General features: G+C 39.8%; 1 protein-coding gene across 2 annotated transcripts in view; it reads left to right on the top strand.

Moving 5' to 3' along the window:
- Positions 1-23,660, top strand: part of PIWIL2 (piwi like RNA-mediated gene silencing 2) — a 72,946-nt gene that overhangs the window by 6,093 nt on the left and 43,193 nt on the right. For both annotated transcript variants that reach the window (XM_002914775.4, XM_019794737.2), the window contains 10 exons: positions 2,299-2,416; positions 2,881-3,005; positions 3,834-3,914; positions 4,221-4,334; positions 14,663-14,851; positions 15,669-15,753; positions 16,445-16,534; positions 18,183-18,323; positions 21,643-21,756; positions 22,760-22,948. In XM_002914775.4, coding sequence (XP_002914821.1) covers positions 2,299-2,416; positions 2,881-3,005; positions 3,834-3,914; positions 4,221-4,334; positions 14,663-14,851; positions 15,669-15,753; positions 16,445-16,534; positions 18,183-18,323; positions 21,643-21,756; positions 22,760-22,948 — 1,246 coding nt within the window. The remainder of the gene's footprint in view (positions 1-2,298; positions 2,417-2,880; positions 3,006-3,833; positions 3,915-4,220; positions 4,335-14,662; positions 14,852-15,668; positions 15,754-16,444; positions 16,535-18,182; positions 18,324-21,642; positions 21,757-22,759; positions 22,949-23,660) is intronic.

Below are 23,660 nucleotides of genomic sequence, written 5' to 3'. Positions count from 1 at the left end.
TCATGTTAGTTTGTTTTCTCTTTTCAAATCTCAGGAAGGGAATACTTGGGTGGCTCAATTGGTTAAGCATCCAACTCTTGATCTCAGCTCAGGTCTTGATCTCAGTGCTATGAGTTCAAGCCCTGCTTTGGGCTCCACGCTGGGCAAGGAACCTGCTTAAAATCTCAGGAAAGTCATTAGCTGGAGGATATTAGCTAGAATTGTGAAAATGAATGTGTATTTTGGAGTATTATGGAGAGAAAATAGGAAGATGGAAGACTGAATTTTTGAATCACAGATAGATGCTAATTGGTATAAGAGGAGTAAGTGGAGTGAAAGAGAAAAGAAAGGAACAGTTAGATGGAAATACCCTGAAGACAGATTATAAAGACCAAAGGAAGGGCTCCTTTGAGGAGGGGGTGGTTGACTTTGGCCACAGGAAAAAAAAGTTACTGAATTTACTCTGAAGAACACCCTTGTTGCTTTTCTAGTAGCTTTGTTAGAGTTATGGGGAAAAAAAACTTGACTAAAAGAACCAAGGAGAGCGCAGGCAATGGGAAATAGCCAGTCAATTGGCCTCATATTTAAAAAGTATGTAAGAGGAATGAGAAATAGAATGGTAATTGGGGACGCCAGGGTAGCGCAGTCGTTAAGCGTCTGCCTTTGGCTCAGGGCGTGATCCCGGCGTTCCGGGATCGACTCCCACATCGGGCTCCTCGCTGGGAGCCTGCTTCTTCCTCTCCCACTCCCCTTGCTGTGTTCCCTCTCTCGCTGACTGTTTCTCTGTCACATAAATAAATAAAATCTTTAAAAAAAAAAAAAGAATGATAATTGAAGAGAGTAGCCGGATTGCTTTAAAGCTGAGCACATGTGGCAGGTGGAGAGAAGGAGCTAAAAAAGAGGGTGAAATTGAACCCCTGAGAAGGGGGATAGTGGAAATGGACCTGCTCTGGAACACAAAAGAAACAGATGACCATTAATGAGAGGGAAGAGCCCTTTCTCTGGAAATGGATTGACAAATGTTAATGAAGCAGAAAGAAGTGTGAGTCTTTACAGGTCTCTGCATTGACTGGACAGTAGAGAAGACATGGTTTCTATAAATTTCGAGATGGTAGATCTGGACCTTTGAAGCCACAATGTAAAGAGCATGTCAGACTGTTGAGAGGATACTGAGAAGATGTATTGCAGTGGACTGGTTATCCTATGGCTTCGTTGTATTATGTGAAGGAAATCCAGAGAGACAATTTTAAATACTGTGTTTAGGGCATAGTGCCATTCATGTAGATGAATTTTTGGAGAAGCATTTTGAAATGTGATAATAGCATGTGAGTGTTTAGTTTTGGGGACGGCTATATTGGATTACTGCTTGACTTTTTAATCTTTCATCATGTACTTGAACGTATTTAATGCTTTTTAACCTTAGATTTATTTAAACTTTCCAGTTGTACAACAAGGGTGTGTGTTATTGATATGAAATGGGATAGCCATTGTACCAAGTAGCTACTGGAGCTTTTCAAAGCTGTAAGATTTGTGACAATGAATCAATAAAAAGTAGAAGTTGCCACAAGTGAAAAAGAGTTGGAGTAAAATCCTGTTTTGGGGGCGCCTGGGTGGTTCAGTTGGTTAAGTGTCTGCCTTCGGCTCAGGTCATGATCCCAGGGTCCTGGGATCGATCCCCCCATCAGGTTCCCTGCTCAGCAGGGAATCTGCTTCTCCCTCAGCCTGTGCGCCTCCCCCCCCCATTGTGCTCTCTCTGTCAAAAAAATAGATAAATTCTTAAAAAAAAAAATCCTGTTTTTGAAAAGTTATTTTTAAAGTGTGTATTTCTACAGACTCTAGAGCAGGGATTGGCAAACTACGGCTGGCCTGCAGGGCAAATCTGGCCTGCTGCCCGTTTTGTAATAAAACTTTACTGGAACATCACCAGGCTCATTGGTTTACGTATTGTCCATGATGCTTTTGTGCATGTTGGCCAAGTTGAGTAGAGACTATATGGCCTGTAAAGCCTAAAATATTTGCTATCAGGCCGCCCTTTATTGAGAAAGTTTTCTGAACTCTTATCTAAAATTGAAAAGAACATACGCTCACATATTAAAGCAGTTGTCTTTGGGTGGTGGAATTATGGTTTTTTTTCCTGTGGGCAGGTATTCTTGGGTTGAAATTCTTTTCGTAGTCAGATATATTTGGATTTTAATATGACCACTAGATGGAGCAGTAGTTACAAGTGATTGGTTCTCTACCAAACCAATTACACAGGGGTAGTAAAGACTGCCTGCCGTTTGAGCAAATTGAAGTAAAATCCTCTTTATTGTTTTCTAGCCCCAGTGTGGAGTGCAAAAGCATGAGGTTTGGCATGTTGAAGGACCACCAAGCTGTCACTGGAAATGTTACTGCTTTTGATGGATCTATTCTCTATCTGCCTGTTAAGCTTCAACAAGTAAGACCAGATAGGAAATATATTTTGGAGTGAAACCTAAGGTAGTTCTGGTGCTTTGAGTGGTAGGAAATCGTAGACATCCTGATGTTTGAGTTGTATTTTCCTATTCTTAGAGGAAAGACAGGCTTTTCCATAACAAAGAAATGTCAGACTAAGAAACTTTTTCTTAAATTCTTCAAGTTCTTCTCACATTTAGAGGAGTGGTTGGAAGCCTTTGACCTCAGTGACAGAGAGTGGTTTAAGATTTTAAATGGTAAGGCATCTATTGCTAGTCAGTCCTCTTACCAAATCTTTTCTTAAACCCTTGTTGTCATATTATGATTTGGCCCAGTGTGGACAGCAAAATGAGGGGAAAGTAGAACACATATTTAAGACATTTTAGTGTTTGCTAGAACACAGTTGGATTAGATTAGGGCTTGGTAGTTTTGTCATTTTTTTTTAACTTGAATATATTTATTTGTTAGGTTCTTGAGGTAAAAAGTCAAAGGAAAACCGATGGTGCAGATATCAGCATTAAGATTCAGTTGACAAAGATCCTGGAGCCCTGTTCTGACTTATGCATTCCCTTCTACAATGTTGTTTTCCGTCGGTGAGAAAACAGCTTATTTTCTTTAATCTCAGTCTTATATTTGTAATAGTTCTCTTCAAGAAGCTTGGATGGTATTATACCACGCGCATATAAAGATGAGTTTGGAAACATGAAATAAATGGATGGTATTGAGGGTAACTTATTGAAAAATTATGTCAAGTGATTAGCCAGATTTGGGTATAATGAAGGTAGGTTTGAGGTGGCTGGTTGGGTTCCTTTGGAATCATTCAGGAACTTTAAAAGCAGATGTTTATATTGCATAATTTCATGGTGTCGCTGATGGGGCTACTCAAAGTGGTAGCATGCAAAAATTTTTGCTGGAAGAATTTTTTTCCATGTTTGATTTTTGGATTCAGACAGCTCATAATTTTTTTTACTTTTTGTAAGACCCAAATTTTCATAAAACTTATTTCTATACCACCTCTTTTTGAATGAAACACAGAACCTAATTTCTACCTAGTAAGCTAAACTGCCAGGACAAACATAGCTTCCTATGTCAGACTGATCTTTACAAACAGAAATTGACTCTCTTGCATTCTTTTTAGTTAATGGTGAAAAATAATGTAAATTGAACCTGGGAAATCAACTCAGTTTTTGGTCACCAAGTATGTAGGACAAGCTGTTGTCAGTTGTATATACCTCAGGATAAATGCATTGACAATTTTTCTTTCTTTTGGCAACGGTGTTCTCAGCATAAAAGCTACATTGTGCAAAGGGCACCAACAATTTTGACACTTTAGGCTTCAAAAGGAAAATATAATTAAGAGTAGTAGAGCTTGAATTTTTTTGATTCTTCTCTAGAAGACCCATTTTTGCTCTTCATTTCAGGGTAATGAAACTTTTAGATATGAAGCTTGTGGGGAGAAACTTCTATGACCCTACAAGTGCTATGGTACTACAGCAACACAGGTCAGTGGTGGTTTTTTCCTCACTTTTGAATGTTCTGGAAAGAAATTTTTCATTGTGATTACCATATGTAGTACAGAAATCTCAACAGTATTTTACAATTGTGAATACAGTTTATCGGTTAAATCTGTTCCATAGTTTAATTTTTTAGTAAGCTCACAATGATGTTGATTTACTTTGTTTCATGGTGCTTTCTCACTGTTACTGGGGAGGGGGGCAGGCGGTATTTGCTCAACTGTTTCAAATGGGGGCGTGGAAGTATCTGTGTTTTTTTTAGAACTCTGAGGTAAAGCTCACTTGTGTCTTCAGGTTGCAGATCTGGCCAGGCTATGCAGCTAGCATCCGAAGGACAGATGGAGGTCTTTTTCTCCTAGCTGATGTCTCCCATAAGGTCATTCGGAATGATTCGGTACTGGATGTCATGTGAGTGAATGGTGGGATTTACTTTTAAGTAGGTAATAATTTTCTGAAAAGCTCAGTAATAGCTGAATACAGATGGGCCATTGTTCTGTTTAGGTTTTAAATTGTAGAACAGATCAAGAGTACTAAATGTATGTAAGTCTTGCTGAGATAGGCATTTGAATAGAGACTTGCTGTACCTTTGAGGAGGAATTGTATTTTTTTTTAAAGATTTCTTTATTTTATTTCATTGAAAGAGAGAGAGCTTTACAAGCCGGAGGGGCAGAGGGAGAGGGAGAGAGGAATCCTCAAGCAGACTCCATGCTGAGTGTGGAACCCAACTCGGTGCTCAGTCTTACAACCCTGAGATCATGACCTGAGCTGAAACCAAGAGTCGGATGTTTAACAAACCGTGCCACCCAGGTGCCCTGAGGAGGACTTGTATTTAAATCTCTGGTTAAGAAGGCTTGGTTTAGTACACACACACCCTGAATTTTTGTTTAAATGCATTACTATAGGGGCGCCTGGGTGACTCAGTAGGTTAAGCGTTTGACTCTTGGTTTCAGCTCAGGTCATGATCTCAGGGTTGTGGACTTGAGCCCCGCTTCAGGCTTTGTGCTCAGGGGGAGTCTGCTTGAGGATTTCTCTCTCTCTCTCTCTCTCTCTCTCTCTCTCTCTGGAATAAACAAATAAATCTAAAAAAAATGTGTTACTATAGTAAACCACTTACTAAAGTAAATACAGGTGTGATTAATTTGTAATGGCTTCATGAAATCGCATTTTATAGATAAATCTGTGTCCATCACAGATTCTTTTTTTAAGGCTATGTACTTAGAAGTGGAATTACTTAATGAAAAGGCTGAACACTTTAAAGACTTTAAGAAAATATTTGCTATAGTAAGATACTTAAATATAGGGGCGCCTGGGTGTTTCAGTCAGTTAAGCAANCCCCCCCCCGCTCATGCGCGCCCTCTCTCTCTCTCACACACACTCTCTCTTTCAAATAAATAAAATCTTTAAAAAAAAAAAAGATACTTAAATATACATTGACAGATTACCCTCTAGAACACTTATTCCATTCATTTTTCCACCAGCTGTGTACAACTACTAGGTGTTATCAGTCTTATAAATCTTTGCTTATCTGATAAATTGACTCCTTCAACATACATTTATTGAGCTTCCGTTGTATACCAGAGTCTTAGGACATATCAGTTAAATAACAAGGATCCCTCTCCTCAGGGAGTTTACATTGTAGTCAGGTCCATGAGCAATAAATAATAAACATGGTAAGTGAATTGTATAGTATACTAGAAGTGTTGAGAGCTTTGGAAGGAAGAAAAAGTGGAACACAAGAGTAGCAGAGATTGGGAGTACCAGGGGTGGGGTGGGGGAGGGTGAAGAGCTGTAATTTTAAGTAGAGTGGTCAAGTTCATTCAAGCCAACACTTGCAGGAGTTGAGTTACCCAGGTGAATATATGGGTGAAGGGACTTGTTGGCAGAGGGACAGCCAGGGTAAAGGCCTTTAAAAGACACAAATATGCCTGGCTCATTCAAGGAGTGGCAGGGAAGTCAGGGTGGCTAGAGCAGGGAAGTATGGAGAAGATGGAGGAGATGACAGTATAAAGCTTTGAAAGGCTATTGTAAGGATTTTAGCTTTTACTTTGAGTGAAGCATAGGATTTATGGCCAAGGAGTGACGTGATGCGGCTTCAGTTGTAAAAGGATCCTTCCCATTGCTGCGTGGGGGAGAGAGTTGGGAGGGTGGGAGTAGGGTTGGGGAGACCAACCAGGAATCCAGTGGAGGCATGAAGACAATAGCAGTGGAGGTGGTGAGAACCCTTGATATATTTTGAAAGTGGTGCTCAGTCGGTGTCCTGGCTTGATGTGGGGTGTGAGAATGAGAGGTTGAGGATGGTCACTCTTTCGGGGTGAATTTGTAGTTATGTATTCTATCTTTCCTAGACTGTCTCTCCTTGATGGTGGGGGCCATGTCTTTTTCTCACAGCACATCCAGCTCTAGTTGGTTCCTAGCATGTAGTAAGTGTTCAAGAATATTTCTTCAATAAGCGTAGATGTCTTCAAATGCACTGTTTCTTTCTTTATGGCCTCTGAGTTACTTTTCTTCTTAGATCTAACTTATTTTATGTTTTATTTTTTCTAATGTTTTAAACCTTCTGGAATTTATCTTGGTGTGATGTTGGGATCATCATGATTGCCTTGGGACTATCACACAGTTTATTGGAAAACATTTTTTTTTAGATTTAAATCGCTGTCTTTATCGTATGTTAAAATACTTGGATTTATTTCTGAATATTTCATTTTGATCCAGTGGTTAAAATCAATGTGATACTGTGTTTTAGTTGTTGTAATTTTATTAGCTTTTAATATTTGTCAGGGAATCCTGTTTTCAGAATTTTCATAGTAAATGCCACTCATTTATCCTCGCATGTGATTCTTTGAATAATTTAATGAAAATAAGAAAAAAAGTCAGTTGGCATTTTGATTGGCGTCAACTGGGGAGAATGTTCAGTGAATCTTCCTATTCACAAATATGGCGTGTTTTTCCATTTATTGAAATTTATTTTTATTAGAGTTTTACTTTCATAAAAGTTAGTCATATTTTATTATAACTATACAAAAGCTATTTATAGGTGAATTATATAGTATATGTAGGATTAGTTTTGTTTTCTGCACAATTCCCTATTTTGGATATAAAAATTACCTTTTCATTTTTTTTTTTTTAAGATTTTTTTTTTTTCAACACAGAGGGAGACAGCTGGAGGAGGAGTAGTAGAGGGAGAAGCAGGCTACCCGCTTAGCAGGAAGCCTGATGTGGGGCTTGATCCCAGGATCCTGGGATCATGACCTGAGCTGAAGTCAGACGCTTAAGGACTGAGCTACCCGGGCGCCCCATCTTTTCATTTTCTAAGTACAAAATTTTATATGTATTTACCACTAATTCAGCAGTGTTTTGTAGATTTCAGAGTATAAATTTTGCAATTATTCCTAAGTATTTTATTCTTTTTGATGCATTTGTAAATGGATTTTTTTTTAAATTTCATTTTCGGTTTGTTCATAGCAAGTGTATAGAAAAATGACTGATTTTTTTTATATCAGTCTTGTATCCCACAAAACCCATGGAGTCATTTATTAGTTAAAATGGTTTATTCGTGGATTCTTTGGGATTCTCTATTTAGGCGATCATGTCATCTGCAAATAAAGATACTTTTACTTCTTCCTTTGCAATCTGGATCTCTTTTCTTTTTCTTGCTGAATTATCCTGCTAGAACCTCTAGTAAAATGTTGAATAGGAGTGGTGAAAGTGAGGGGGGAAAAAAAAAGCCCTGGCCCCGCCCCACCTCAATGTAGTGGCCTTGGATATTCCCTTTGTTAATAAAGACAGTTCAACCAGAAAAAAAAAAAAAAAAGTGGTTAGAATGGACATCCTTGTCCTTTTCCTAATCTTAGGAAGAAAATATCCATCCAGTCTTTCACTATTAAGTATATTAGCTGTGAGTTTTTTGTAGATGCCCTTTTTCAGATTGAGGAAATTCCATTTTATTCCTAGTTTATTGAGTGTTCTTATCATGAAAGGAAATTGGGTTTTGATCATTTAAAAAACAAAACATCCTGCTTTTTTTTTTTGTCTCTAAGATTTTTTTTTTTTAATTTATTTATTTGACAGAGATAGACAGCCAGTGAGAGAGGGAACACAAGCAGGGGGAGTGGGAGAGGAAGAAGCGGGCTCCCAGCAGAGGAGCCCGAGGTGAGACTCGATCCCGGAATGCTGGGACCACACCCTGAGCCGAAGGCAGATGTCTAACGACTGCGCTACCCAGGTGCCCCAAAACATCCTGCTTTTTAAATTGATTTTTTTGATATTAAATCAACCTTGCGTTCCCGGGATAAATCCCACTTGTTCATGGTGTGTAATTTTTTGTATATGTTGCTGGTTTTGGTTTGCTTCTATTTTGTTGAGGTGTTTTTTTTTTTCTATATTCCTAAGCGATATCTGTATTTCTCTTATGATACTTTTGTCTGGTATTGATATCTGGGTAATATTGGCCTAATAGAAAGAGTTGGGAAGTATTCCCTTCCTCTTCTGTTTTTTGAGAGAGTTTATGAAGGATTGGAATTCGTTTTCCTTTGAATGCTTGGTAGAAATTTTACAGAGAAGTGATCTGGGTTTTGGTTTTTCTTGGTGTGCAGTTTTTAAATTACTAATTCAGTTCCTATATTGTTAGATATTTGTTCAGATTTTCTATTTATTTTTGGGTCAGTTTTGGTAATATGTGTTTTTCTAGGAGTTTGTCTAGTTCATTGAGGTTATCTAATTTGTTGACATACTGCCGTTCAGAGTGTTCCCTTACAGTTCTTTTTATTTCAGTGAGCCCAGTTGTAATGTCCCCTCTTTCGTCCCAGATTTTAGAAATCCAAGTCTCCTTTTCTCATAGGTGGTCTAGCTGAAGGTTTGTCAGTGTCGTTGGCCTTTTGAAAAAGCCGGTGTTTGGTTTTGTTGACTGTATTTTTCTGTTCTCTATTTCATTAATTGCCACTCTTACACTCATTATTTCCTTCCTTCTGCATACTTAAGGTTTAGTTTGCTCTTCACTTTCCAGTGTCTTAAGGTGGAAGGTTAGTTTATTTGGGATATATATATATTTTTATATAGGCTTTTACAGCTACAAATTTCCCTCTAAGTAATGCTGTAGCTGTATCCCATATGTTCTGGTATATTGTGTTTTCATTTACATCTAACTCAGAGTATGTTCTAGTTTCCCTTGTGATTTCTTATTTGATGCCTTGATGATTTAAGGGAGCGTGTTGTTTACTTTCCACATGTATGTGAGTTTCCTGAATTTCTTCCATTGTGATCAGAGAACTTACTTTGTATTATTTCTATCCTTTTATATTCATTGAGGTTTGTTTTATGCTCCAGCATATGATCTATACTGGAGAATGTTCTGTGTGCACTTTGGATGTTGTAAGTTTAACCTAAAATATTTTTTGCTTTTTACTAAGGAAAGTGCCAGAATTAGAGCAATGGTACACCTTTATATTCGAAGCAGAAATTCTCCCATGGTGTTTGGGACCTTGGCTTAGGCAAGTCTATGACAAACAAGAGGGAGAAGCACTAAAGTTGTCTAAGGATGTGTGTTTGTGAACCATATTTTAGGTTCCATACACAGGTAGGAAGGGCCATGGGATCAGTGACCCAACTATCATTGACCCTGGAATTTGAACTAAATAAATAGTGATCTTCTTTCACAAATTGCCAAGACAAGAAGTGCCTTCCTGATGTTCGACCACTTGCTTTTTTACAAATTGGTCTCTAATCAAATGGACCTCCAGCTATGATGTCTTAGGAGTAGATTGGCTTGGTTCAGAGACTTATCTGGCTTATACCTCCATGCATTGCCTATAGAACACTCTCTTGTACATTTAACAGGAAGAAGGAAATTCGGGGCAAAGCAAAAACACATGAAAGAAGATTTTATGCATATACACAAAAAACAGCAAAAGCAAAGTAAGCAGATGGAGAGTAATCAAGTTAATGGCAAAAATAATTTTTTTTAAAGATTTTATTTATTTATTTGACAGAGAGAGAGACAGCCAGGGAGAGAGGGAACACAAGCAGGGGGAGTGGGAGAGGAAGAAGCAGGCTCTCAGCGGAGGAGCCTGACGTGGGGCTCGATCCCAGAACGCTGGGATCACTCCCTGAGCCGAAGGCAGACGCTTAACGACTGAGCCACCCAGGCGCCCCGGCAAAAATAATTTTTGAATGGTATTCCTTCAAAACAAAAAGCCCAAAGACCCATACAAAGACCTGGGTCCAAACAATGACTTCTAACCTGAAAGCTCTATCTAATGATAAGCAGCCTAATGAAACTAGTCTGAGCTCAGCTAGTTGTCAGGATTGACTCACTGGCAGCAGATCTGAAGGACAAGTGGAGTTAAGCACAGGGAGCCCAGTTAGTGCATCTGTGGGTCTGAAACTCCTGGTGTGTTGCCGAGGAAGAGCTTCCACAGACCATGGTGAGACCTCCAGAATTGTCAAAGATGATGAGACCTCTGTTCTATCTGAAATAAAGAGAAGGCTGATTTACTGCTTACTGCAGTGAGGAGAGACTGCTGATCTTATGGAGAGTACTGGAGAGGTATGGAGTTCAGGACAGCAGTCTTGCAGAGGGGCAAGCAGCGGAAGCATGGTTGCTCAGGTGGTCTGTTGTTAGTTGAGTAGTTCTCCTCTGGGATGCTTATTGGATTAAGTTGTTCCCTGATTGGCCAATTTACAGAAACAAGGGTCCGACTCCGGTTGGATAGCTTGCAAAAGTATGTTTGCTGAGGTGAATCGATATAGACGTAAGAAGCAGGTTTAAAACTGGATTTTATGGGGGCGCCTGGGTGGTCAGTTGGTTAAGCCTTTGGCTCACGTCGTGGTACCAGGCTCCTGGGATCAAGCCCCATGTTGGACTCCCTGCTCAGTGGGGATTCTGCTTCTCCCTCTCCTCCTGAACCTCCACCTGCTCTTTCTCTCTCTCAAATAAATAATAAAATCTCACAAACAAACAAACCCTGGATTTTATGGCTACTTGTTACCATAGCTACAAAACAATATATCTTTTACAAAGTTTGTGATTTTTTAAATGCCAGGAACATATGAATGTTTATATTTTCACCTGATTTTATTGTTTAATTTCTTACATGTTAATGTTAAATTGATGAAGATTGTACTTTTTAAATGGATAGCAAGTTTTCTTATCCATTTTTTAAATATGTATTTTTTTTAAAGATTTTATTTATTTATTAGAGAGAGAGCAGGGGAGGGGCAGAGAGAGGGAGAGGAAGAAGCAGACTCCCCACTGAGCAGGGAGCCTGATACGGGACTTGATCCTGGGACTCCAGGATCATGACCTGAGCTGAAGACAGTTAACTGACTGAGCCACCCAAGCACCCCAAACATGTTTTTTAAAGATTTATTTATTAGAGAGCACACGCACACATGCAAAAGGGGGGGAAGGGCGGAGGGAGAGAGAATCTTAAGGAGATGCCGCGCTGAGTGTGCAGCTTGACGCAGGGCTCAATCCCATGACCCTGAGATTACAACCTGAGCTGAAACCAAGAGTTGGACGCTTAACTGACTGCACCACGCAGGCGGCCCAAATCTTATCCTCTTTTAATTGTTTTTAAGATTTTATTTATTTATTTGACAAAGACATAGAGCCAGAGAGTACAAGCGGGGCAGGGAAAGTGGGGAATGGCAGAGGTAGATGGAGAAGCAGCCTCCCTGGTGAGCAGGCAGCCCAATGTGGGACTTGATCCCAGGACCCTGGTATCATGACCTGAGCCGAAGACAAATACTTAACCGATTGAGCCACCCAGGCGCCCCTCTTACCCGTTTTTTAATGATCCTTTTCCCCAACTAACTTAAATGCCACTAGTAATTATTGGACACTCAATCCTAATCTGTATTTCAGTCTCATTGAGATCTTTTATTCTGTTCATTTATTTTCTTTTTTTCAGATTTAGTAAGACACAATTGACAAAATAAACCTCATACATTTAAAGTATGCAATTTGATGAGTTGTAACTTACTTGTATACCAACATAACATCATAATGAAGATAATGAGCATATCCATTGCCCGTGTAAAATTTACTCATGTCTCTTTTAGACCTCTTTCTAAATTTGTTCATCTCTTTCCACCACAGGCAGCAAACACTGTTCTTTTTTTTTTTTTTAAGATTTTTTTATTTATCCGACAGAGATAGAGACAGCCAGGGAGAGAGGGAACACAAGCAGGGGGAGTGGGAGAGGAAGAAGCAGGCTCACAGCGGAAGAGCCTGATGTGGGGCTCGATCCGCAACGCCGGGATCACGCCCTGAGCCGAAGGCAGACGCTTAACCGCTGTGCCACCCAGGCGCCCCAGCAAACACTGTTCTGCTTCTGCCTCTAGAGATTAGTATCCATCTTCTAGAATTTTCTGTATGTGGAATCATATGGTATATACTCATTTTTGTTTTTTGTTTGGTCTGGCTTCTCTTCAGTATGATTTTTTAAATTTTTTTATTTCAATCCCAGTATAGAAGTCAAAGTGAAATAGATGCAGTTAAAAAACATTGATTTTTATCTGCTTTTCAATGTTGAATATTGGAGTAACAAGACATAGGCCTATATTGTTTATCTCCTGTGTTCTTCAGTCCCTTTTTAGCTTTTTTCTTGTTTGTGCCTTCCTCCTCCATGTCATCCTCCTACCTTTTCTGATACAAAAGACAGTGATTAGGGGAAAGGGATTTGGTGAGAGAATATTAAAAACTGTCATTAAGAATTCTGAAAATAAATTACAAGTTAAAAAGTGTTGGAATATGGATTCTATCCTAGTGGTTCCTTTGACTTCCACAACTATATATATATAGTTAACCTACATTTTTTGAGGCAGAGAGAGAGCACACAAGTGGTGGTGGGGGCAGAGAGAGAGGGAGAGGGAGAATCTTAAGGGTCCATGCCCAGCACAGAGCCTGACACCAGGCTTGATCTCACGACCCTGAGATCATGACCTGAGCCAAAATCAAGAGTCAGAGTCTTAACTTACTGAGCCACCAAGGTGCCCCTATAGTGAACTATCTTTATAGCTATCTCTTCTATTTAACCTGCAGAGTAAGGCGTCACACACACACACACACACACGCACACACACACATACACTCTTTCTCTCTCTCTCTCTCTCTCTCTCTCTCTCTCTCTCTGTATCTGGCATGTATCAGGCACTGATGACGATGATGGAAGTGATATTTGCAAACACACGGTTCTTTTCTGTGTGCTAGGCACAGTTCTCAGTGCTTCATGCAGATAAAGTCATTGCGTTCTCTCAACACTATGAGTTAGGTGCTTCCCTGACCCCACTTTCACTTGAGGAAGCCAAGGCACAAAGAACCATAACTCATTCAAAGTCTCACAGGCTAGTAAGTGGAAGACACAGATTTGAACCCAGACATTGGCTCCAGGGTCTGTCGTCAGGGTTGAACTGCTTGGACTCTCAGATGGTTTTTCATCACTTACTGCAGTCTCTCTTAAGGCGAGTTTGCAGGATACTAATTGCCCAGGATGACAATAAATATTCATTCAGTGAGGTTAAAAGGAAGAGGGTGGGAGGAATCCATGGTTAAATACACTGGAGGTAAATAAAGGTAAATATGTTTCTTTAGCAGCCCGAGGTCCTCATTTATGTTGTGACTCTCTAAACAGTGCTCATAATTTACAGAATGGACTCCACTTTTTTGATTGTGGAGACTTTTTCACACCTCCTCACAACCTCTAAAGGGACCAATGTTCCTGAAGAATCTACCTTGGGTGACACTGACCCACAGAAAAAAGTCCAAGCTCTGATCCTTGACTTATAAGGACATTCACATCTGGTCCCTGCTTATCTTCAGCATGTGCTTACCATCTTCTATCCCTCTTCAACCTCCTTGGCCTCCCCATCGCCAGATACCTGCTTATCCCCTGCCTACTGCTACCTCTGCCTGGAGTGTCACTCATTCCCCTGCCCCAGCATTTCTGCTTGGCAGATTGCTCCTTCAAGCATCAGCTGCTTGTGTAAACGTTCCTTGACTCCCTGGGCATATTCAGACATGCTTTCTGCAAGGTTCCTGTGTTGGCTTGTTCACAGCACTGTTTAGAGGTTACCGCGAGGGTATGTTTATCTATGGTGAGTCTGTTCATCTGCATCTTCAGCATCTTCACCATGTCACCTGTCTAATGATAGGTATTTGTAATCCCTTCCATTAGCTAAAAAGGGTAAATATTGTTTAAAGAATGTTTTGTTGTTCCTCCATAGACTATCCTAATAATAATGATACAAAATAATTATTTTGATGATTAAAGTACCTTATTTGAAGGCAAACTGTGAATGTTTTTAATTTGTAGGTGCTGTTTTTAATTTGGCTTTTATTTTTTCACTATTTTTTTTAAAGACTTCATTTATTTAAGAGAGAAAGCAGGGAAGGGGCAGAGAGAAAGGGAGGGGGAGAAGCAGACTCCCTATTAACCAGGACCCCGACACAGTGCTCAATCCCAGGACTCTGGGATCATGACCTGAGCTGAAGGCAGACACTTAACCGACTGGGCCACTCAGGCACCCCTCTTTTCACTATTTTTTATTGTTTTGGGTTTTTTTGGTAATGTCAAAAAGAAAAGAGATGAGAGTCTTATCTCTTAAAAGAGACAGCTGGAGCCTTCTGGTGCTGGATAGCTATGATCATATCCCTGAAGTACTTATTTGCATCCCCCATCCTTTTTACTGTGCTCTCTGTATACAGATATGATTCAAAAGTCTTTTGTCTCTTTCCAAAGGCATGCCATGTATCAGCAGAACAAAGAAAACTTCCAGGATGAGTGCACTAAGCTTCTGGTTGGCAATATTGTTATAACGCGATACAACAATCGTACCTATCGTATTGATGATGTGGATTGGAATAAGACACCAAAAGATAGCTTCACAATGTCTGATGGGAAGGAGATCACATTCTTGGAATACTACAGGTGGAAAGAAGAGGCTGGGCTTGGGCCTTTGGGTGGGTGTGGGATATAGTCTACCATTCTGTAGCAAGATATTGAGTTCCATAGTAGCATACAGTGGGACACTTTTAAATAATTGGATTGGTAATGCACCTAAGATTGAATGAGCTTGTTTGTGGGATTTGACTTGAATATGCTGTTGTTATAGTTTCATTTAATAATTTTGGAAGTTACTTTATAAATTAATACCAGGGTTTTTAGTTAAATTTCTTTTGGTGGTTTAGGTAGAAGTCTGGCTGGAGAGAGTAAATTCAAGTCTTTAATCATTTGACTATCATTTTGCCTTTCCAGTTGACCAAGGCTTTCAGCATGATGCAGTTTTTTGGGTTTTTTTAGGATTTATTTATTTATTTGAGTGTGGGGGGAGTGTACACGAGCAGGGGGAGAGGCAAAGAGTGAGGGGAAGAGAGAGAGAATCTCCAGCAGACTCTGCATGGAGCCTGACTTGGGGCTCGATTCCACAACCCCAAGATCATGACCCAAGCTGAAACCAAGAGTTGGATGCTTAACTGGCTAAACCACTCAGGGACCCCTAACCTGATGCATTTTTTAAGTATATTTTCCCCTGGACTGTTAAGAAATTTCTCCTCCATTTAATTGCACTGTTAAGTTGAGCCTGCCTTTTCCAGTTATAAATATGCTCTAATGAGTTTCTGGTGGATCCTTGACAAGGATTTTATGCAAATTATGTACCCCAGTGCTGGTTAAGAAACCCAGACTGTGTTGCCATAGAGTAGTGTTGCTGCTTCTGAAACGTTTTCCTGCCTCTGCCCTGCTCTAGCAAAAACTACGGGATCACAATTAAGGAAGAGGACCAGCCACTGCTGATACACAGGCCTAGTGAGAGACAGAATAACCAAGGGATGGTGAGTGAGGGGGTGTCAGATTTGCACTTCTAGCTTATGCTCTTCATCCATGGTGCTGGGAGCCTTGTGTGGAGCAGTGTTACAGTGTGGTTGGGGAAAACTGTGCAGGGCTGTCTCATCTAGCCGGAGGCGTCACTTCACATGGGAGTGTTTGCTTTTGAAGTCCCCATAAGGAGGAGCTAAGTATCCATATGAGCAAGTTAGGTTAAGGAATAAGGAGAATTTTCTGCAAAAGTTTAAAACACTGGATCCATTAGGGAAGTCGTAGACATTTAACAGGGACTGGAGCCAGGGGAAAGTGCCTTGACACTGACTCTTCTGTCTTAAGTGAGAAGGCTGAAGATCAACCAGCTAAGATAAGATCTGAAGGCCCCAGCTGGATGGGATGTATCGCCTTAGCTTGTCTGGAGGCCCAAGAGGGATGGGAGTTTTTTTTTCTAGTTTTTCCTCTTTTTTTGACCATTTCAACATTTTTCCTTTACCTAATACAGCAGGCTGTAAGTATTGTGACTGAGGGGAAAGGGTAAAATACTTACAGTGTTTCACTGCTCTCTTTTTTGGGGTTTCGTGTTCCTTATTGTACCAGTTATGTCCCTGCAGGCCCAGCCCTGGGGATGGCATGTCTTGTGAGGTCAGAGGAACAGGACCATCTTTTACTGCCTTATTTTTCCTCTCCATTCTCTCCTCAAAGCTGCTAAAAGGTGAAATCCTGCTGCTGCCTGAGCTTTCGTTCATGACTGGAATACCTGAGAAGATGAAGAAGGACTTCAGAGCCATGAAGGTGAGAAATGCCTGTGTTGAATGGAAGGCCTTTTTAAGAACAGCTTGAGCTAGACCTGGGCAGGCTCGTGTCATCACCAGGCTCCAGTTCTCTCTGTAAAACATGTTCCATGTCCCTTCCCACACACTGTGAAAAAGCTGATCAAAGCTCCCTTTTGAAAATTGTTGAAACAAAAAACAATAACAGTGGAGTGACTGGATTATAAGGTAAAAGGAGACAAGCAATTCTGTCTTCACCCCCACCGATCAGATAGATGACTGTAAACTGGTCATATGATCATAAGTGAGGGTCTTTGATAGCACTGAGTTTTTCTAGCATTCCTACAAGTCTTCAGTCTATTTAAAGGGGTGGGGGAGATAATGTAGCAAAAAGTAATCAACATGTCAGAGGCTGAGGTAAAAGGATAGAAATTTATCTTGTGGGGTGTGGAGTGTCCAGGAGGTATAGGGCTGAGTCCCCATAGGAAATAGCTGAGAAGCACAGACGTGGGCTGCAGCACGAGTCTGGAGCCCAGGCGCTTCACCTCCACTCTGTCTGCAGCGCTTGGGACTTTCCACACTGGAGCTGCTGTGCTGCCTCACTCTCCCAGTGCTTGTCTGTTACCCTTGGACCCATGCCTGTCTCCCATGCCACAGACTATTTTCAGTAACATCATAAAGAGCCCGAAGTGAAGCTGAGCATTCCTGTAAGAGATTTCTTTCATGTTTACCTTCGTTCCTTCTCCGTTTAACATGTAGGTCAAGGCTCCTCTTTACAACACTCAGTCATCTAATGACTTTATGATCACAGAGGAACCGTACCGCCCCGCAGACTGGCGGTAATGACTGCCTCACAGAGAACAACTGTACAGTTCTTTGGTCCCAGAACAATAAAGAATTCACATATATGATTCAGAATCCTCATATACACCTTTGGGTCTTCATTTAACAATAACATTTAGAAAGCACTAATTAGGGACCAAACCCTGGACAAAAAAAGTGTCTTATGATGACATTAGATACAGTAATAGTATGACACAGAGTGTAAGACTGGATCTGGTTTTCCAGATGTTTGGCTCTGCCTGGCACAGAACATTTTTCCACCCTATTTTTCCCAAATTTAAATAGGTGTAATCAAGCCCCCTTTGCTCCTGTTTCATAGAATTTCTTAGGAATTTTTTTTTTAAGATTTTATTCATTTGAGGGAGAGAAGAAGAGGGAGAGCATGGGGGGGGCGGGGCAGAGGGAGAGGGAGAAGCAGACTCCCCGCTGAGCAGGGAGCCCCGGTGTAGGGTTGGATCCCAGGATCCTGGGGTCATGACCTGAGCCAAGTGGAAGGCAGATGCTTAACTCACTGAGCCACCCAGGTGCTCCTGAATTTCTTAGGAACTTTAAATTCAGAACATGGCTTTGGGAAAGAGAGAAGATTTAGCTGTCATGTGGGAGAAAGAAACAATAACATTTCAGATTTTTATTTTATGATTAAAATTTTAACCATATACTTCTTTCACATTCCTGAGAGATGTTTATTAAAATCTTCAGAGTATTTAAAAATGCCTACAGATTTCAGTGGAAAGGAGGTTTTCTTTTGGAAATGTTTTAGACATCTTGGGGTTTAACTTCATATTGAGAAACTAATAACTTATTATCTCCATTTTGAATCTGTTTAGGATTTGACCCAGCAGATCAACCTGAGCCCCAAACAGCACCATAATGCTTTGGAATGCTTGCTGCAGAGAATTTCAAAGAATGAGGCAGCCAACAATGAATTGGCACGCTGGGGACTCTATCTGCAGAGGGATGTACATAAGGTAAGCTGGGTGTAGCCGAGTAGGAAACAGCATTGACCCGTGATTTTCAGAGCTTAGTGAAAGTAGGTGATAGCTTCCTATCTTGTCTTTATTTTGGAGTTTTGCTCTACTATTATACTTTTTTGGGGGTCCTAGTCATAATATTTGAATTTCCTTCTCTTCATTTGTTAGTATCTCTTAGAGATTTTTCTTTTGTATTTCGCAGAGATCAGAGCTGTAATTTTCTGTCAGATAGTAAGAGGAATATTAACTTAAAATTTACCTCATTTTTGGGGTGCCTGGTTGGCTTAGTTGGTTAAGCGTCTGACTCTTGATTTTGGCTCAGGTCATGATCTCAGGGTTGGGAGATTGAGCCACAGGCAGGGCTCTGCGCTCAGCCGGAATTCTGCTTGACATTCTCTCCCCCCCTCTCCCCGTGCTCACACGCACTCTCCCCACCCCTAAAATAAATCTTTATTAAAAAAATTACCTCATTTTCAGTTTTCCAGTCCTAATAATTCTTAAGGTTCTTTATGTCCTTTTTTTTTCCCCCAAGTTTTTTTTTTTCCTTTTCCAATAATTAACTTGTGATTCTTTGAATATACTATTGTCATTCTTTCCACAGGCATAGAGTTTTGGACTTACGCCATCTGATTTTCTTATGGCTCTTTCTGCCTGCATTTTGCCTGAGTCTGCTGTGTTGTATTTTGTGTGGCATGATCCATAGGGCAGAGGCAGTGTGAGATGGTGGTGGAGTCCCGTCCTTTGGTGTCTGCTTATTGGGCTTTGAGTCTCAATTTTACCACTTGCCATCTTAGTTACTTTGAGCAGATTGCTTAGCATCTTTTAGGTTTTTTAATCTGTAAAATGAGGATAATGATTGAGTTATACAAATTTAAATGGTACCATCTTCAGCATAGTATGTGACACATAGGAAGTGCTCAGTAAACATTAGCTGTTACTACGTTTCACCTTTCTTTTGAGGTTATACCAAAATAATTAATTCTATCCTTTCTTTAATTCTCTTGCACTCAGAATTGACTGTTAAAAATTTCTTTTTTTTAAATAAAAGTAATGGATAGTCAATAAGGAAAATGTTGAAACCTTACAAAAAGTAAAGAAAGAAATAAAAACATCAGTGATTTCATCATCCAAAGATGATATCGCAGTGATTTATTTTAGATACATGTGAAAGATACTTTAATATATATCCTTCCTCTGCACATTCTCCTGTGAGAATAAGTCTTTTTCTTACAAAGCTGTGATTATATTGTGTATGGGTTTGCATCTTCTTTTTCATTTAATGTTGTATTTTGAACATGTTTTCATCTTATTAAATCTTAATTTGAAAATGTAGAAAATATAAGCCAAAGAAGAAAAAAGTTCATCTTTCTATATCAAAATAACCACTGTTAACATTTTTGTACATACTCTTCAGTGGGTTTCTGTGTGTGTGCACGTGTGCATGCTTGCGTGCTTATGCATACTCACACACGCCATGTATTCATATAGTTTCCTTTTTCCCCTCAGTACATTTATTTATTTATTTATTTTTAATTTTTTTTTAAGAATTTATTTATTTATTTGACAGAGATAGAGACAGTCAGTGAGAGAGGGAACACAAGCAGGGGGAGTGGGAGAGGAAGAAGCAGGCTCATAGCGGAAGAGCCTGATGTGGGGCTCGATCCCATAATGCTGGGATCACGCCCTGAGCCGAAGGCAGAGGCTTAACCGCTGTGCCACCCAGGTGCCCCATCCCCTCAGTACATTTAGAATGTTTTTCTCTGTCATTTAATATTTTTCTAAACATTTTAATGGCTGCCACATAGTTTATGAACAATTTTCTATTCTTTTACATTAAAATTGAATTTAGTATTTTTTAAGATTTTATTTATTTATTTGCCAGAGAGAGAGACAGCCAGTGAGAGAGGGAACACAAGCAGGGGGAGTGGGAGAGGAAGAAGCAGCCTTGCAGTTGAGGAGCCTGATGTGGGGCTCCATCCCAGAACGCCGAGATCACGCCCTGAGCCGAAGGCAGACACTTAACGACTGTGCCACCCAGGCGCCCCTGAATTTAGTAATTTTTAATTAGAATTAGTTATTCAGTGAACAGCCTTGTAACTAAGTCTTTGTAACGTTATTTATTTTCATAGATTAATGAAAGTAGAATTATTAGGTCAGGGGATACGTTTTTAGTACTTTTATTATATATTGCCAGTTGCCTTCAAGAAAGGTTAAAACATTTTTTACTTTCGTATCATGAGTTTGATTCCTTACTCTTGCTAATATGGGCATTGTTATTTATGTTAATAAACTAATTAAATTTTTTTTGGTTATAGATAAAATAAGTATTTTTTTAAAGATTGATTTATTTGAGAGAGCAAGAGCGAGAGAGAGAAAGAGTGGGAAAGAAGGTCTGTGCAAGAGTGGGGTGGGGCGGGGGCGGGCAGTGGAGATGCAGAAGGGAGAGGGAGAGAATCTCAAGCAGACTGCCCGCTGAGCAGGGAACCTCACGTGGGGCTCCATCTCACAACCCCAAGATCATGACTTGAGCCAAAATCAAGAGTTGGGTGCTTAACTGACTGAGCCACCCAGGAGCCCCAGTATTTGTTATTTTTTAATAAGCAAATGGTAGAGATCATAGAAAGTTAAAATCCTCTATAATTACACATCCCCAGAGATAATCACCACTAAGTATAGACTCACTCAGTTTTTATGATATGTATATTACTACTTATTTTTTGTAAGAACAGGATCATATTAGAAAGTGGTTTTAATGACTGCAAAATAGTCCATCATGTTGTTATATCATCAACTTATCTTCCCGTTTTCAGATATTTAGATTTGATTGACTTATTCCTAACTTTAATTTGTTCTTTCATTATATTTACGCCTTTTCCTTCCTGTTTTTCTTTTTAAAGTGTAGTAGTTTATGTTCAGCCTTATTGAGAAATTTTACTTTTAATTTTCTACTTTCAATTTGTCCCTTAAAATATTTTTGTAAAAATTATTTTCCTATTTATCTTGAAATTATAGTTACTTTACATGCATTCTCTACTTCTAAAGAGGTAGTGCTTTCTAATCCCTTTCTTAGGAGACCGTGTTGGAAGCTTCAGTAATTAAAGAGCCATGCCTATAAACATTTTACCTGTATTTGTCCAGAGTTTTATTGGCCTAGACTCACTGCTGCAGTTTCATTTTTGTGCCATTCTCAGAGATTATAACAGGGACAGGTTTATATAGTGGAGTTGACCAGGCCTGAGAGAGAATAGTATCATTGTTCTTTCCTAAACAGTGTTTGCAGATGGCTCATGTCATGGGTACGTTGTTTTGTATTTAGATCGAAGGACGTGTTCTGCCAATGGAAAGAATTAATTTAAGAAATACTTCATTTATCACATCTCAGGAACTAAACTGGATTAAGGAAGTAACCAGAGACCTTTCCATCTTGACTGTAAGTGATGAGAGGACCAGTATTCCATTAAGTATGGAAATTAGGAAGCAGGAATGATTCAGTGTCTTCTTTTTGAGGGAGAGTACCAACTGAATTCCCGTCCTGAATTATCTACTAAACAGGGGTCCCTCAAATAGAGTAAATTGATGAGACGTTAGAGGTAAGCACTTTGGTTGGCCATTGACTTAGGAATAGGAAATAGATTGCTATGGTAATTCATATAGTGGTAGCCTATATTACCCACTCTCGCGTTTATCTTCCTTTATCTTCCCCCGCTTTTCCCTGAGGGTTCCTGAAAGATGTTTTTATCCATGAAAGAAGTATAATTAAAACATTCCCCACCAAGGGAACTGAAGAACAAAATGGTATATAATTATTTTTAAATGTTTTTGGCTAACCTGGTCTTTTTGGCCGTGCATGAAGTATACACATCTGTTTCTAAAACTTTTTATTGAAATATGTTTAAAGAAAAAGTATACTTGCAAGTGTAAGTTTGGTGAATTTTCAAAGGTTCATAAACCTATGTAATCCGCACCAAGAGTTAAGAAAGAGAACTTTACCAATTCCGCAGAAGCCATCCCACCTGCTCCTCATTACTACCTACCTCTCACCTTTACAAACTGCAAGAGTAGCCACTATCCTGACTTTTAATAGCATAGATTCATTTCAGTTGTTTTTTGTTCTTAATGTATATATGAAACCACACAGTATATATTCTTTTATGTCTGGCTTAATTTCTTTAGCCTTGCATTGGTGGGTTTCATCCATATTGTTAGATATGGTTGTAGGTCTTTCATTCTCATTGCTGCATAGTATTTCGCTGTGAAAGTAGCCCCCAATTTACTTATCACATACATCTGTGTTAGTTATAGGAATTAGATCAGAAAGGACTAAAGCAGAGAGAGTTAAAAGCCATTTATTCTCTAGAGTAATATCTCCTGGGTGTGACTTTGGAGTGTCTAAGTTGTGGGAAGTGCTAAAAATAGCTTCTGGTTATTCCTAGATCCCCATGCATTTCTGGGCACTGTTTTACCCAAAGAGAGCAATGGATCAGGCCCGAGAACTGGTTAACATGTTGGAGAAGATAGCTGGCCCCATTGGTATGCGCATGAGCCCACCAGCCTGGGTCGAACTAAAGGACGATCGAATAGAAACCTATGTCAGAACCATTCAATCCATGCTAGGAGTTGAGGTAATAAGTTAATTTGAGTACAGTTACAGAATGCTTGTTTTAAAATACTTGAATACTTGTTTTTAAGTTACCTTGGTTATCAGTCTACTGTTTATGATACCCAGAAATCTGTGTGTTACTCGTGTACACATGAAATATTGAAGTAAGTATAAGTAGTCTTTATGCCCTTTGGTTATTTCTGCTTCTCATTCTGTGTTGGCAGCCTTATTCTTGTGTTCTTTTTTCACATAATTGACAGAGACAATAGCTGACTTAACTTTAGTTTGTTATCTATATAGAACATGTTGTGCTCAGAAAGCAACTTTTTGGGCCCAGTGCCATTTTGTGTGATTCAGTACTGAGCTGTCACAGTCTGGTCTGGTTTAAGATTTGAATTGCTCTGGCAATGAACTTGGCACCTGGCCCATCAGCTCGGTCCTGACAGTCGATCAGGACCACGGGAGCTGAGCGGGTCATAGCCCTGTAACTCAGTAGTTCAGGCCTGAAGTTCTTATTTTGTACACAAAACAGAGGAAGAAGCTTAAGAAGGGAACAGAAGTAATTAGTCTTTGACTTCAGAGTCCGTTCTTGTGAGATCAGTACTAGAATGAGATTTTCTTAGGATCTCTCTGATCCCCCACTCTGGGTTATCACCTACAACAGCACACTTGTGTTCTGTCTCTCTTTGTCATTTCTTCCTGGTTTCCCAGGCTTCTAGTTGGCAGTGGCCTCC

Source organism: Ailuropoda melanoleuca, chromosome 5, assembly GCF_002007445.2.
Source record: "Ailuropoda melanoleuca isolate Jingjing chromosome 5, ASM200744v2, whole genome shotgun sequence".
NCBI lineage: Eukaryota > Metazoa > Chordata > Mammalia > Carnivora > Ursidae > Ailuropoda > Ailuropoda melanoleuca.
This window is presented reverse-complemented; position numbering and strand designations above follow the sequence as displayed.